This window comes from Herpailurus yagouaroundi, unplaced genomic scaffold, assembly GCF_014898765.1.
Source record: "Herpailurus yagouaroundi ecotype Mexico unplaced genomic scaffold, PumYag 194, whole genome shotgun sequence".
Lineage (NCBI taxonomy): Eukaryota > Metazoa > Chordata > Mammalia > Carnivora > Felidae > Herpailurus > Herpailurus yagouaroundi.
In genome coordinates, this window is record NW_024412425.1 from 5,652,934 (window position 1) to 5,668,178 (window position 15,245).

The window sequence follows — 15,245 nt, forward strand, 5'->3', positions numbered from 1 at the left end:
CCAGAGGCGACAGGCACAGCAGAGAGGAAACACCCAAATGCAATAAATAACGGCCCGCTCGGGACCCTGCCCCTCCCCCTCCCCCAGCTACCTCTGCAGGGTCTGCTGGTTCTCCCGCATCAGGGACGAACCCCGCCCCCAAACCACCCCACGCTACGTGGAATGCGGGATACGGCTGTCGCTTCTGCACAGGACGGAGCCTGAGTCATTCGCTTTATAGCATCATTTATGGCATGAACTAGGAACGTAATGTGTTTACACAAACACACGACAATTGTACATCGGCATCTTTACAATATTAAAGGAGTCATATACAAGTCTACAGGCGTTGTTACACAGCGCGGGGCTGACTGCGGCGCCCCTCCGAGGTTTCCCCAACCGGGTGGAGCCAGCGCGCAGGGAAGGGTGACAAGGCCAGGGGTGTCCATCTTTGGGCCTGTCGTCTGGGAGGGAGCAGGTCTGTGAGCACCCCTCGGGGCCAGTCCTTGTTGGAATCCGGGGCCAACAGCCCCAGGTATGCCTTGTGTCCCAGTCTTATTGGCAGGCTAGTGGAACGGTTTTACTCAAATTCAGTGTGCATATTAGTGTGGGAAAATCGGAGCTGGGGACGGCTTCCTGAGCTGGGGACCCAGAGGACGCTGACACATGGGCCCTTCACCGTGGGGCCCATTCCTGAGGTAAGGATGCGGTGTGGCCCCGTGGCTGGTCTGGATGGGGAGAGACTTCTGCAGAAGCCCGGGTGTGAGAACACTCAGGACTGGAAGCCCCAGGGTATTGGTAGGTGACTCACCAAGTGTGGCCTGCACCCCGGGTGGCAGCAAAGGTGAGGGTCTCGGATGGTTCCAGAGCCATCCATCCCCCACACCCACCCAGCCCTCCTCCCAGCAGCCCTGCCCCGTGGGGGCCCTGCTTCCATTCCTATGGTATTGCCACTCTTGCTTCTGTCTCTGGAACAGGGACCAGAGGTCTCCTAAGCCCCACTCTGCGGGCACCTGGGCCCCGGCCCCTGGGAGCCCCTCTGCCACGGGGGCACGCACACGTCCGGCTAAGAACTGAGCACCAGATGAAGAAGCGTTGGTCCTTGTCGGCCTCTCTGGCTTGTGCAGTTAGTTACTTCCATCTTAAATACTGTAGAAAAATAAGCCATCTGTGACGCAAGGAGACCCCGTGGAGTCTGCCACGCGTGGAGAAGGATGAACGGCTCCTCCAGAGTGGGCCGGGAGGCCTCTGCTGACCCTGCCTCGGAGAACGCTGTGCCAGGCCGGGGAGCCGCAGTGCCCCGAGAACTGTCCCCACCGCAGCATCTTTGGGTCACATTAACGGTCCTTCCGCGGGCATGCCTCCGGAGCCCCACGTTCTGTTGCCATGATTCCTGGGGTTCCCTGGGCTGGCTTTGGACACTCCAGCCCCACCCTCAGTCTCACACCCACTGCTAAGCAGGCACAGGCAGAACTCCCCAGCACCGTTTCCAGGGCCCCGGGGGGTTCCCCAGGGCCACAAGGCCTCAGGTGGGCACTGAGGCAGGGCCTAGTCCAGGGGCTCCTGCTTTATCCGGACCGCAGTAGGGTTGGGCTGCGGTCGCCGCTCCTCACGGCAAAGCACGTACTCGCTGAACTGGGAGGAGTCCACGCCACCCCCACAGGATGCAGCCACGCTAAAGCCCCTCTGAAACAGCCTCTCCAGGACCTGCCAGGGAAGACAGAAATGGTCAGCAATGCCCCACTGCAAGAGTCTGCCTGGCTGGGCCCTGTGGGCAGGTAGGCATCAGCCAGGGCAAGGCCACCCTCTCCTGACAGCCCACAAGTCAAGCAACCACAGGAGGGACAGGAGCAGCCAGACCCCGGGTCCTCCTGAGTGACCAAACCTGGGAAGGCTGCCCCACCCTGCTGCGCCCAGGGGTCCGCAGCCTTCATCCAGAGGCAGAAAGAGTCTTCGGGCCCCTTCTCTTCACCATGATGCAACCTGCCCCCTCTCTCTGGAGGTGTGGTCCCAGCCCCTTCCCCCACCTCACTGAGGCCTGACTCCACAGAGGCTCTGCCCTTGGCCTCTGGGCAGCCACCTGCTTCCCTGAGCTGTAAGTCCCAGATGGTTTGAGGCCTGGGGGCTCATCAGCTCAAGGGAACTCAGGGTGGGGAGAAGGAGGAGCCCTCTTGGGGTCTGAGTCTCTACCAGCCTCCATGTCCACGTGGGTTTGTGCCTCTGGGAGGGGGGGGCGGGTCTTGTCACTGTGTCTGACCCCTGTGTCCCACAAGTAGTTAAGTTTTGACTGACAGCCTGGGGAATGTGTGCATGGAGGGGGGAGGATGGGACTCTCCCGCGCGGCCCCCCCCCCCACAATGCCCACTCTGCCCTCAGGCAGAAATAGGAGTCTGCTCTTAGGTCTGAAAGAGCTGGTGCAGAATAGGCCCCATCCATCTGGGGTTCTCCAGCTCTGAGACGCTTCGGAGGGAGGCCAGTTCAGAACGGCTCTGGGCAGCCATCTGGGCGCCTGCGGCTGTGCGGGTCAGCAGGGTGCGTGAGGGGGCTCCAGGCCACCTCCACTCAGCCTCTGACCTGCCGCTCCTATGGCCTGGGTTCAATTTGAATCGAAAGGGAGACTCTGGGTGTCAAATGAGGCACACTCTGTTGAAAATACTCTGGGCCATTTTTATAGAACATCCTTTTGGAAAAAAAAAAAAAAAAAAAAAAAAGCACGGATCAATTTTTTTAAGTCCATCCCCCAGGCGCCATCATTTAATTATGAGCGGGACATAAATTATGCATCGACACATTGTTGCCTCTTCTGTGAGATGGCACGGAGGGCTTCACCGTTTCAGGGACCGCGCCTCCCTCCACCCATCCCTGCTGCCGGAGGGCTGTGGGGAGGCAGGGGTGAGGCGGATGGGGCGCGCGCGCGCAGCCCTCACCTGCACGGAGTTGAGCCGGCAGTAGCCGTTGAGCGGGAAGCGGATGACGTGCGTGGGGTCCTGGTTCCAGCCGGCGTTGACAGAGTTGCACATGACGTCCCCGGTCTCGGGGAAAACCTCCTCGATGAGGGCCTTCTCGCCACTGAGCGCGATCCGCTCGCCCAAGTCCGGCGTGACCCGCACCACCAGGCAGTCACAGGCGCGGCTGCGGCGCCGCTGCTCCTGCTCCTGCTGCCAGCGCTCCAGCTCGCGCACCATGGGCTGCAGCTGGTAGTACCGCGCCTCCTCGTAGAGCAGGCTGAAGTCCTGTGGGCATGCGCAGAGGGAATGGTGGGAGGTGGGGGCCGGTCTTTCCAAGGCCAGCCCCCGACGCCGCCACCTGGCCCCATGCAATACTGTGGAGCTGCGACCCCCAGGGCTCAGTGTGGACTGGGATGGTTGTACCCATTGTACAGATGGGGGAAATGAGGCTCAGGTGAATGTGTACAGGCACAGGAGTCTAGCCTTGACCGAAAGGCAGCAGTTGGTGTCCACCTTTGCCAGACTTGTCCCACAAGTCCCACACTCGCTCTCTTCCCATCTGGCCCCAAACCCCTGGAGCAGAGAGGGGCCTCTGGAAAGACCAGGGGGCTGCACTAGTGGAGCCTGAGGCTGTGCCTCTGTCTGGAGACCTGCTGCCTTCTTAGAATCCCAGAGAAGTGAGGCTGGGCACAGAGCAGCAGCACCCTCATCTGCCCCGGAGGAGCTCACAGCCCAGCAGGGAGGCAGGGCACACCTCCCTGGGTTGGATTTCCCACATGCTGTCTACCAGCTCTGAGGCCTCTGGTCATCAGTTACCTCCTCAGAGCCTCGGTTTCCTCGTCTATAAAATGGACATAAACGCCCGTCTCAGAGAAGGGGGCGAGGGCCAAAGGACAACAAAATGCGCCAGGTGCTGGGCCCACCCCGCTCTAGCAGGCAGGTGAGGAGGTGTCTGGGAGTGGGAAGCCCACCCCCAGGCAGCCGACTCCCAGGCTGGCATGCTCATGCCATCTGTCCCCCAAACACATGTGCACCCATATGTGCCCTGGCCCTGAGTAGCTCAGGACCCATGACTCGGGCCAGTCACTGGGGCTCAGCTCAAGGCTGAGTCAGGAGGCCCAACCCCCAAAGCAGGGCCCATCCTATAGGCCCTAAGCCCCTTCCTTCTCGCTGCTGGCCCCCCAGCCTCTGGAACCCCTCCGAGGAAAGCCCAATTTCCCTCCACAGGGGCTCCCCAGGGTGCCATCCTGGGCATCTGCTCTCATCCACTCCAGAGGTTTTAAACGATATCGGCCCACATTTTTTCTTATGGCCCAGAACTTCTCCACCCGATGCCACACCACCAATTCCACGCAGGAGTGAGGTGTAACACTCCCTCCAGCCCGTTCCACCCCTGGGCCTCCATGCATCCACTCAGGCCGCAAGCCAAAGACCAGGGGGCAGCCTCAAGAATGCCCTGACCCCCCACCGGTCCATACCACGGCCTTCTATGGCCAAGTCCTAAACATAAACCCAGTCTGCCCCTTTGCCCCATCTTTGCTGCCTCCAATCAGGACCAAGGCCTTCAGGAAACTCCCTTGGCCTCCTGCTCCCGCCCCTCACCCTCCTTCTCCACACAGTAGCCAGGGCTAGCGGACCTGTCACTCCCTGCTCACATCCCTGCCACCGCGTTCAGGGTGAAATGCCACCAGCCACATGCCGAGCTAGCCACCAAGGTCCCACCTCAAACAGCAGCCTCCTTTCCAGTCCCCGTTCCTACAGCCCCAGGCTGACACCTTCTCTCTGGTTCTGGATGGTACCAAGCTTCTTGCCACCCTGCCCGCTCACCAAGACCCTCACACCTGTTTGCCCCTCTTCCTCCTTCGCCATCCGGAGAAGCATCCTTCCCTCCAACCCCCCTGGGGCCAGGTTCTCCATGCTTCCCCTTCATGCTTCATTTCCAGGAAACATCTGCTCCCCCACCAAGGGGATTCAAGCATTTCATTGTTGTTGAACATCTGTCTTCTCACTAGGTTGTAAGTGCGATGAGGACAGGACCCATGTCTGCCCCAGATTTCATTGTACCTTCGGCCTGACTTTGCTTGTTGGCACCCAGCATCAGTTGGATGGAGGACAAAACAGCCCCAGGGCCATTGGTCCTCTGGGTGCAGGAAGGGAGGGAGGGAGGGAGGGACAGTTGCTGGTTCAAGGCAGGTCTAAGCTTCCTTCCTCTGGGATCCCCGGAGCCACGGAGGGGCCCAGCACTGAGGCAGACTCTCAGAGCCAGATCGGCTGCCCTGGACAGGCTCACCCCAAGACCGGGGGATAACCTTTCATTTAAAAGGTACTGCGTTTGCACCAGGCTTCCCCCTGCAAATTGCTGACAAGGAGCACATGTGGGAACCTCTAAGTCCCGTAACTCTGATGCACGACCGTCCCTCAACACGGCAAATGAAATGGGGTAAGCGCCACTGCTTAATTGTTGTTACACCCTGATAAATAAGCTAAAAACGTGAGAAAACAAAATTAGTTTAGAAAAACTGATTTAGCCCTCGGCTTCATCGTTTAACTTTTTATGGTTGCCATGACGACCATGGGTCCATTTATTAAGTCACAGCGTCCCCTGTGTAATGCCACCGCACAGGCATCGCTGGGGAGCTGCCGGCTGCAGACTTACCTTGAAGTCATCCGGGAGCAGCAGTTTTGACGTCCGCAGGAAGCTCAGGACGTAGCGGAAAATCTCCCCATCCCGGTCGATGAAATAATGTTGCTTTAAACTGTCCAGGACGATGGGTTCAGTGCCATTGAAGAGGCGGCTTATTCTGGGAGAGAGAGGGAGTGGGATGTCTGATGGAAGGGCCAGGCCACCTGCCCTTCCCTTAGGGTCTGCCCTGCTGGAGGGGCGGGGGGCCTCACATGGGTCACTCTGGGACTGTACCGGGCATGACGGATGTCCGCATACACCAAGGGCAGCCAGGCCGCAGTCAGGACACTGGCACACGCTGTATACCCAGCCTACACTCACAAGCCACAGCCAGAGAGAGACGCGCCTGGCTGCATGCACCCGGACACATGACAGGCTTGGAAAACTACAGTGAGACAAAGACACAGCCTCGTTGCCCCATGCACGCCAACCCCTGCCAGACAGACCCCGTCCCCCCCGCCCCGAAAACTCCCACTGACCGTCAGATACCCCAGCCCGCGGCCACACACCCAGCTAACACGCGTAAGCCCGGCAAGACAGTCTTGGGTCCCACACCTCGCCCAAGCCACACAAATGAGCGGCACATGGGACACACGTGGGCGAGAGGCACAGGCTCACACGGTCCCCTCCCTTGCAACACACAAATCACACGCAGACCCGGACGCGCCCAGGCAAAGGACACGCCGGCCAGCGTGAACAGCTGAGCAGAGAAACAGCCGTTTGCACTGGACAAACTCACAGGCAGACCATGTGGTCACCCGCTCAGGGGGCCCTGGGGGAGGAAGAGAGGCAGGCGGGAGGGACAGCATGTGCCACAGCAGACGTGCACTCAACAGCGTGCTTGCACACACGCTGCGGTGTGAACGCGTCTGCACGCACCACGGTCTACACAGAAGCACGCACTCCAGTGTGCCCACACTCTGGCGAATGCACGCAGATAGGTCCCATCCCGGCACCCTGTCCTCTGAAGGGCACTTGGTTCTGACAGAAACACAGGACCTGCAGAATGCTTGTGGGGAGCCCCTGATACCTGTCCCCATCCGCTCCAGGGAGGACCCGGGCCTCAGGGCCAGGGCTGGGGCCTCTCCGACACCCAGGGTGGCTGGCCCCGTCTGGCTGATTCCCTGGCTGCCCCCAGGCCCAGCTGTGGACAGTTAGGAGCCCCCAGGAGGGGTGGGGACAGCCAAGAGCTTGACTCAGGAGCAGGTGGGAGGTTGGCAGTGTCCCCTCAGTGATGACACCCCCAGACATCCTTCAGCAGGTGGGGCCCCACACCAGCTAAACCCTGCCAAGGCGGCAGCTTGTGGGCACAGCCCGGGAGAACAGTGGCCTGGTCTGGGACTGAGGCCTTCTAGCCCAGCCCGCACAAGCTGGTGCCTAAGCCTCCTGCCTCACTGCCCCTACCAGCAAGGACCCTCCAGGGGCGCTCCCCTCTCCACCAACAGCCCAGTCCTCCGTCCACTCCAAGTCACTGTTCCTGAGGCCCTGCTCTGGCCGACCATTGTGGGCCAGTGCACGTGAGCGGGGCGGAAGCTGAGGGGTTAGAGTCTCCAGAGCCTCGCTCAGAGCCTCCCATCTATACTGTTCCCCACTCTGGTGGCCTGGCACACTCAAGGCATTGGCCGGGAGGGCCTGCTCAGGTGTGCAGCAGCCATGCAATCACACATTCTCCCTCTGGGGACATGGCCCAGCCCCTGTCCCAGTGGGGCTATAGAAAAGGCAAGGCTAACTCGTGGACGCGCGTGAGCCGCTCAGAGTCTATGATGTGGTGTGGAGAGGCCCCAGCCTGTGGAACCAGCACTGCCGTCACCCAGATACGACTCATCTCGGGACTCCTCAAGCCATGGAGCCCTCTCACCTCCCCAGACCCGGGGGACGCAGCCCCTGCTGGAAAGCCTTACGGGCTTCATGGCCTGTTCCAGCTGCCCAAGTCCCCAAAACCTGACCTCCACAGAGCTTGGGCATTCAGATGTCAGAATGAGGGCCATCCAGCACCCTAGAGACAGATGGGACGAGGCAACACTGCCTGTCCCATGGGCAGTCCTCAGCAGCAGACAGCCGAGGGCCCAAACATGGCACCAGCAGGAAGAAGGAAGAGCCACATCCACAGGCAAGCCAGCAAGTCCACGGCCTCAGCCTCCCTGTGGAACTTTCTCTCCTGTTCCTGGTTGAGCTCAAACACTCTGTGCAGCAAGCAACATTCTAGGCCACAGCTGGCTGGGGCTCCACACCATCCTGTTGGTCTAGAGGGCTTCGTGGGTCACCCACATTCCAGGGCTGGCTGGGTTCTAGGTTGTCCTGTTGGTCCATGGCTAGAAGGTTCTCAATCCGCCTTACTTTAAGACTGGTTCTAGACCTTACCATCAGTGTCTCTCCAAGGGACAAAGGCCTTCCATGCCCTCAGGATTTGAGGCTACCAAGGATGAGAGCAGCTTAGGGCAGGTTAGGACAATAGTCACAAAAGGACAACCCCCGCCTCCCCTACCCCCCATCACTTTGCAGGGTCTTGGGAGCCAACTCCTTTCTGGGCTACCCTCTGAGAGAGGCTACAGGGTTTTGGGGCGCCTCTGACCCCAGCTGATGGAGGTCTTTTGTTTAAGCTTTGGCTCCAATTTCCCAGATGTTTCGGTGGAAGATTTTATTAGTAATTTGAGGCTTCCCACAGCCAGCATGGATACCAGCTTGGGACTGTGATGGCAGCAGCTAACGGATGTCCGGCAGGGATGAGGGAGGCGGCAGCCCCTGGAGTTCATTTCCAGCCCTGGGCAGCCGTGCTCTGCTCTTTATGGGCAAGGGCTGATGGCTTTCCCTGGGCCACCCAGTGGTAGCACCTGCTCCCTGATGAGCCAAGAACCAGAAGCCCAGACATAGTCCTGTGGGCACGGGCCCCGAGGGTGCAGGGCGCTAGCCCCCTGGTCTCACAGCACTGCCCAAGGTGGGACTTTCCTGATACCCAGAACCCCCCACCTCCTCGGTGACCTTAGCAATCTTCTCCATCGCTTGGTGACTCATACATCAATGCCACTGGGTGAGGGATTGATCTTGGTTTCCGGAATTGGTGAAAAACATTTCTTTTTAATTTTAATGATTCACTGAAAGAAGGATGAGAGAGATCTGAGGGGCTCTTGCCAGCACAGCAGCCCCACCCACCTCCCAGGCCCGGCCTGACTCACTGTCCGCTGACTGTCCTACAGGTCACGCCGCCCGTTGGCCTCGAGGCCGAAGCTTCAGGCCCTGGGAGCAGCCCTGCCCTGAGCCAGAAGCCATCCAGGCAAGAACAAGAGATTCACTGCAGAGCCCCAGCCTCAGGGAAGGCACGCAGACTGCCACCCCCTCCAGGCACATCCTGCCGCCGAGGGTCCCACCTGCCAGATCGGGAGCCACGTGGCCTTGGCTCCCTGGTGAGGAGGCCTGCCCCACCACAGAGCAGCACGATGGGCAAGGATGAGCTGCCCTGTGGGTATGGGAGGGGAGGGCCACCCCCCCCCCCCCTTGCTGCTCCCAGGCAGCAGCCTGGAGACGCGAATGAGGCAGCCATTCCCTGCAGGCCTGAGCTGCGATGGCTCTAGAAAGGCAAGTGTCTGATTTCAAGAAACGCTCTTCAGAGAGGTTTGGGCAAGGGTTTTATGAATTTCACTCACAAACGTCGCCAACCGATTAAGGGATGATCTATCTCAAACAACCCGGGAATGCCGCAGAAGGCAAAATTGAAATTAAATAAGCAGAATCCATCTCCCACCCTAGACAGAGCTCACAGGCCGCCACCGCCACGTGGCCTCGTGGCTGCGGCCCCCGGCGAGGCCCCAAGTTCACCAGTGCCTGCCCCAGGCCTCAGCCTCTGCTGGGCCGAGGGAATGAAGTCCCAACTGTCATCTGTGCCCCAGACTCCTCAAATTCTGAACTGGACTCTACATCCACCTCCAGCATGTGCTCCTAGAGGGAGCACTCCTGCCCCCGTGGAGGGCTCCGCCCTGGCCCTCATCAAGCCGCCATGCGCTAGGGCTCCTCCACAACGAGCCTTCACACCAGCGACAAGGCAGACTGACAAGAAGGCTTCCCAGAGATGATCCCTTGGTGTCTGGGGGATTAATTAACTCCTCTTGTTTTTTTTTTAAATGTATAAAACGAGGGCGATACCCTGTAGCCTTGGCCCTCCTGCTGCTCAGCCCTCGGCGGTGGCCGCCTCGCTGTGCCAGGAGCAAGCAGTCATGGGCTCTGCGTGCAGCGTGCTGTACCATCTCCAGGGGGTGCTCAGAGACCCAGCCCATCTCTGGTCCGCCCTGCTCCTATGCCAATGGGAAACCAGGTCCCTGGGAGGGACGTGCCCAAATAGCGGGAGCGGGGGATCTGATAGTGCCCAGCACCTCCCACAAATAGGCCCGGGAGTCAGGAGCTCCAGGAGCTGGGCGGAGAGCCAGGTGCACTGTTGGGATGCTCCTGGTCAGAGACACCTCATCTGCGACTCCCCCGACCTCCCCACCCCTGCCCAAGGGAGCCGGCTGCTACACCCGAGGGTCTAGCAGTGGCCACGCGGACAGACAAAGCTGGAAACTGCAGCTCCCCTCATCCTCCCCCTTGTGTACTTAACCAAGGGTCAGAGTAGGAAACGGGATTAAATCCTTCTCTCCCCCAGGATCCCAAGGAGCATGCAGCATGGCTCACAAATGATCCTTGGCAAAGGCCAGGCCTGAGGCTCGCTCAAGGGGACCCTGAAGATACCTGAGATTGCCCAGCCAGCTGCTGGCCACTTTCAGGTGGGGCTGGCCCTGCGTAAGGGGCTTCTGCCGGTGGGTCGGGAGCTCTACCGGGCACTTTCAATACCACCAGCACAGGGTCACAAGTCCCTGTAGAAATCATCTTTTAAGAGGTAGACTCGGCCTCCCAAACTCTAGTCCTCCAGGTCCAGGAGAGCGGGAAGGCCCTGGCCTGGAGAGCCCGAGTGGCTGACAGAGGAGACAGAGCCCACTGGCAGCGGGCTGCAGATGGGACCAACAACCACCGTGCGCCTGGTGCTCCAAGGGGCTCAGCTCTTACCTGGAGTCAGGGTACTTGGTGAGCGTGGCCAGGCTGCTGGTGTACATGTGGCCACCCACATCGATGTGCACGGGTGCGTTGGACTTGGTGAGCTGGGCTGGCAGTGGGATCCCCTGGGCGGCCAGGGGAGACACGGGCGACCGGGTAAGAGACAACCGGGACATGCTTCCTCCCTCCTGGAGACGGAAACAAGGTGAAAACCAGAGCTTCTCCACAACAGAGCTGGGCACTCCCTTTTATTGCCAATGTGATCACAGATCTAATCAGATCACTTCTGCCTGTGCCTGATCACATATTCAGCTGACAAATTATGGCCACCACTGTAATTAAGTGTATTTGCATCATTTTCTTCAAAGAACCAGAGGGAAAAAGAAAGATGCTTATTAGCAATAAGAAATCAAGAAAAAAAAATTTCAAGGTGTCAGCCTCCAGGGGCATAAAACAAACTGCAAAATTCTAATTAAAGGTCGCGGGCTTATGTGTTAGATGTGAAATATCCCCTGACAAACGAATCACCAATTTGTGAATTGGGATTCAGGGGTTTTTGCAAGTTTGTCTCAGTAACGAGACACCTCTAAATTAGTGACTTCCTCAGCACCTAAGGCGTTGAGTTTTATACATGTAGTAAATTTCACATCAAATTAAGAGCATTTTTGTTTCAAAAAATACATAATCGCACAGCCAGTCAACAGCCATCTCTTGACTGCACCGGCTGGGAGGAAGGGCGGCGGGTAAGCAGGCAGGCGCTGGGGATAAGGGCAGAGAGGGGGCCACCGGCCGCTGCCCCAGCCCACCCTACTGGCTCTCACCGCAGTGCTGGCGCTGCCGTGGGCGTGAAGCGAGGACCCGCTCGGCCGCTCCTTGCGGTGAGGCATCTAGGCTTCCATCGCTGCCCAGAGTATCTGTGGGGAGCACCGACAAAACCATAGGGCTTTTACTCCTCAGGAGTCGTGGGTGCTGGGTCTCCCAGAGTCAAAGATGCTTGGAATCCTCCTTTCTGCATTTTCTCTCTGGGACCCCCCCACCACACAGCCCTCTCCAGATTCCACCCGCCACTACCCTATCCCCACGCTCCAAAGCCGTAGCAGCTTACACGCACACACGCGTGCACACACACACACACACATACACACACACACAGACACACACACGTGTTTTCTGGGCAGCTCCACGTCTAATTCGGCTAATGACAGTGCTGAAACATATGCTCACCATTATTGCCCCAAAATGTTTCAGAACAAATCTGATTTTCCTGGTATTTTGGTTCAGAGCCATGTTACCAACCGTGTCTCCTCTTGCATCAGCAGAGAGCCCTGTGGACCACAGCTCAGGGAGGATCCCCCAGCCTCCATGGGCTCGGGAGCCCAGGACTCTGAACACCGTCTCCACGGTGTTAAGATGCAGTGTGAGAATGGCCAGTCACAGAGAAGTCTCTTTAGGCAGAAGCCAGGGCATAGGGAAGAGTGAAAGTCACTTAGGAAGCCACCTCTCCCCTAGGGCGCCTAAGAGAGGAAACTTGTCTTTGTTTGCCTGGCCTGCACCTCTGCAGTTTCAACCCAGACCCCCAGAATGGTCTTGTCTGTGCCTAATGTATTCCAGACCCCCTCAGGATCACACCCCCCCCAAGGCACTAGAGAGCTGGCCGGAAGGAAATAGAGAGCAGCTCAGCAAACGGACCCTCTGTTCTGCTCTTCTCCACTAGTGACTTTCCTGTGTGCCACGACCACCTGAAATAAGACTGTCTCTCAGTCACTAGAAGCCACCTTAGGACCCTGCCGAAGGGGGGCGGGGGGTGGGGGGAGAAGAGGTCTATGCAGCCCTCGGCATTGACCTGAGGCTGTCTCATAGGGCACAGTGAACACCAACCCCTCCCACACACATACACACACACTGGCTCCCACAAGCCTAACCTGGACTTCTCCGTCGCAGGTTTGACTTTGTGCCTTGAAATGCAACATCCAATTTTAAAACATGGACCAAGGTCCAACGAACGTCATCAATACTGCACATTTAAGTGAGGTTACCATCCTAGGATCTGTTCTGCCCTCAGTGCTCTGGCAGGTTCCCTGACATGAAACTGGAGTGGGGGTTACGATTAAACAGTGATGTTTAATTTATACTCTCACTGGGGGGCTACTCAGGGTCTGCGGCTTTTGGCATTCCTGACTTCCGGCCAGCTCAGAAAAGAAATGCAGGTCACTTATCTCAAGGAAGTTCTGAGAAACCAAAACAGACCTCAGGATGGGTTTTCCTGCCCTGGGAGGTTCTGCTGGGGGAGGAGTCACAAGGAAAGCCACAACTGAGGATAAAGTGTGCTGGAAGGGATTCCAATGGAAATTCTATCGAAGCGGACTGCGCAATGTTTTACTCAAGTGACATTTAACACCAAGTACCCATCACAGAAGCTGCCCAATCCTGTTCTCATCCAGCCTCTTCTCCATCACAAGCGCAACCTGATGTTCACTGGCAAACCAAAAAACTCACCGTTGGAAGCCCCAGGCTTTACGCCTCCACCAGAACCTCCAGGGCTGCCTCCGGCCAACGCATCTGTGCTGGACAACGACCCTTTCCCCGACACCACTGCTGAGGTCAGAAGCACAAAAGTGGGTGCAGTAAGAGACGCAAGTTCATTTCTTCAACATCACCGGCAAACCCACGACCCACCACCCAGCCCCAGCGCGCCCCGGCCCTCCCGAGGCTCGCCCAAACCGCCTGTTGCAGGGGTCTCCGCGCTGTAGCGTGCTCCAGGGCCCGCGGGTCTCCAAACTGGCTAGGTATTGACCCGCTTCCCTGAGCTGCGGTGGGAGCCCCGGGTCCCGCGCCCGCCCGCCGCCGCCGCCGCCGCCGCGCCCCGCCCGCCGAGCGGAGGGAAGCGAGCAGAATGCCACGCTCATTTACACACAAAATGATTTTGTGTCCCATTGTGTTCGCAGTTGTTCAGCTCTCTGGGGGTGATTAAACTGGCTGAGCTGCGGCAGCTTGAGACGATTTCACTAAATCGCTTCTTCGTGAAGTCGCTTCTTTGCTAAGCTGTTATTTTAACCATAAAAGGTAAACAGAAGGCGCCTCGCGAGCTCCCTTCAGCTCTGCGCCCTGGGCGCCAGCCGCGGGCGAGAGTGCCAGGGGCCTGCGGAATTGTCCGGGATGGAGGGGGAGGGCGGAGGAGGGGGGCGGGCATGCCACCTGGTGCGCGCCAGCCCCGCCGCAGAGCCCGCCGGCCGGTGTGAACTTCGGGGCGGCCGAAGCCGGCTGGGCCGAGGCCGGCGGCGCCGCGGGGCGGGGGTGGCCACGGAACCGGAGTGCCTGGCAGGGCGGGGAGGGGTGTACGGCGGGGGCGGGGCGGAGGACAAAGTTAAATCAAGAGGCAGACACTTAGAGACCACAGATGGGAAGCTCGCCTAATTAAGGACGTAAAAGCGCTTTTGTTCTCAAAGTTTATTGTTGCCGGGATTAAAAAAAAATTAATTGAAACTAATGCAGTTATTCACTCGTGCAGTTAAATTCCTTCGTGCACATTTGAGACACGGAGTGAAAACTTGAAGCTTATCTTTCTGCAGTCGAGGTGGGGGGCAAGGGATGACGGAAAGGCGTTTGGGCTGCGGGAGAGGGGCATTTCCGAATGTGTGCCCCGTGCGCGCGTCCAGGTCAGGGGGTACCCGCGGGCAGCAGGAGCCCGAGGCGTCTCCGCGAGGCCCGCCCGGGGCCCCCAAGACCGGGCGCCTGGGACCACCACCAGCTCGCCGGCCCCCCCGCCCCGTCTCGGACTCGCGTGGTGGGCGTCAGACGACGCACATCTGTCCCGTTAGAGACTTTTTCTCTCTGATTTGGGCGCCAAGTCGGGCCCTGTGCGCCCCGAAGCCCCAGAGGCGTGAGCCCGGGGCTGACCCCGGAAACTCGCTGGCCCTGCAGGGCGCTCGGCCCTGCACTGAGGCCCGAGTGCCGGGACCTGCAACACCACCACCCCCACACCCCGCCCCGCGCGGCAGGAAGCTCGGCGCCCGCCCGCGTGGGGAGGGTCCACCCGGGGCCAGGGCCAGGGCCAGCCCACGTGGGCAACCCCCCCTCCCGCGCCAGGCCTTTGTGCTGGGTGCCCCCGCGCCGCCAGCCCCCGCCGCCCGGCACCGGGACAAAGCAGCCGCCCCTACCCAGGTCCGAACCCCGGCCGAGCTACTTTCTCGGTATCACCGCCACTTTGGGGACAGGGGTGCGCGGCGCCGAGCGGTGGCCGCCCGCGCGGGGCTTACCTCGGAGCCGGAGCGGCGGATCGGGCTCGGGCGCAGCCCCCGCCCCCCGCAGCCGCCGGTCTCGGGCGCCGGGCGCAGCCTGGCCGCCTATGCTCGCTGCGCGGGTCGCTCCGGTCTCGTCCTGGAGTTACTTTCTCTCTCGCCCCCAACCCTCCCCCCACCCACCCCTCCCGCCCCGGCCCCCGCTTCGCGCGGCCCCTCGCGGCGCGGCGCGCCGGGGCCTCCCCTCCCCGCCCTCCCCTCGCCTCCTCCCCTCCTCGCGGCCGCCGCCGCCGCCGCCACCGCCGCCTCCTCTTCGCGCCGCTCTCCGGCTGCCCTCCCGCCGCTCCCACCTCCTCTCCTCCCTCCTCTCTCTCC

At 59.9% G+C, this 15,245-nt stretch overlaps 1 protein-coding gene across 2 annotated transcripts; it reads right to left on the minus strand.

Moving 5' to 3' along the window:
- Positions 1-208: 208 nt before the first annotated feature.
- On the minus strand, positions 209-15,038 carry KCTD15 (potassium channel tetramerization domain containing 15). 2 transcript variants are annotated; one of them, XM_040446207.1, is made up of 7 exons: positions 14,889-15,038; positions 13,129-13,224; positions 11,454-11,546; positions 10,645-10,820; positions 5,584-5,728; positions 2,907-3,212; positions 209-1,686 (listed from the first exon to the last, which is right to left on the minus strand). In XM_040446207.1, exons 3-7 carry the CDS (start codon positions 11,517-11,519, stop codon positions 1,528-1,530), a joined length of 852 nt encoding a protein of 283 aa, XP_040302141.1. In that variant the 5' UTR covers positions 11,520-11,546; positions 13,129-13,224; positions 14,889-15,038; the 3' UTR covers positions 209-1,527. The 2 variants fall into 2 exon arrangements, with proteins under 2 accessions (XP_040302141.1, XP_040302140.1); XM_040446206.1 differs by having other exon boundaries at positions 13,129-13,227.
- Between the last annotated feature and the right edge of the window lie 207 nt (positions 15,039-15,245).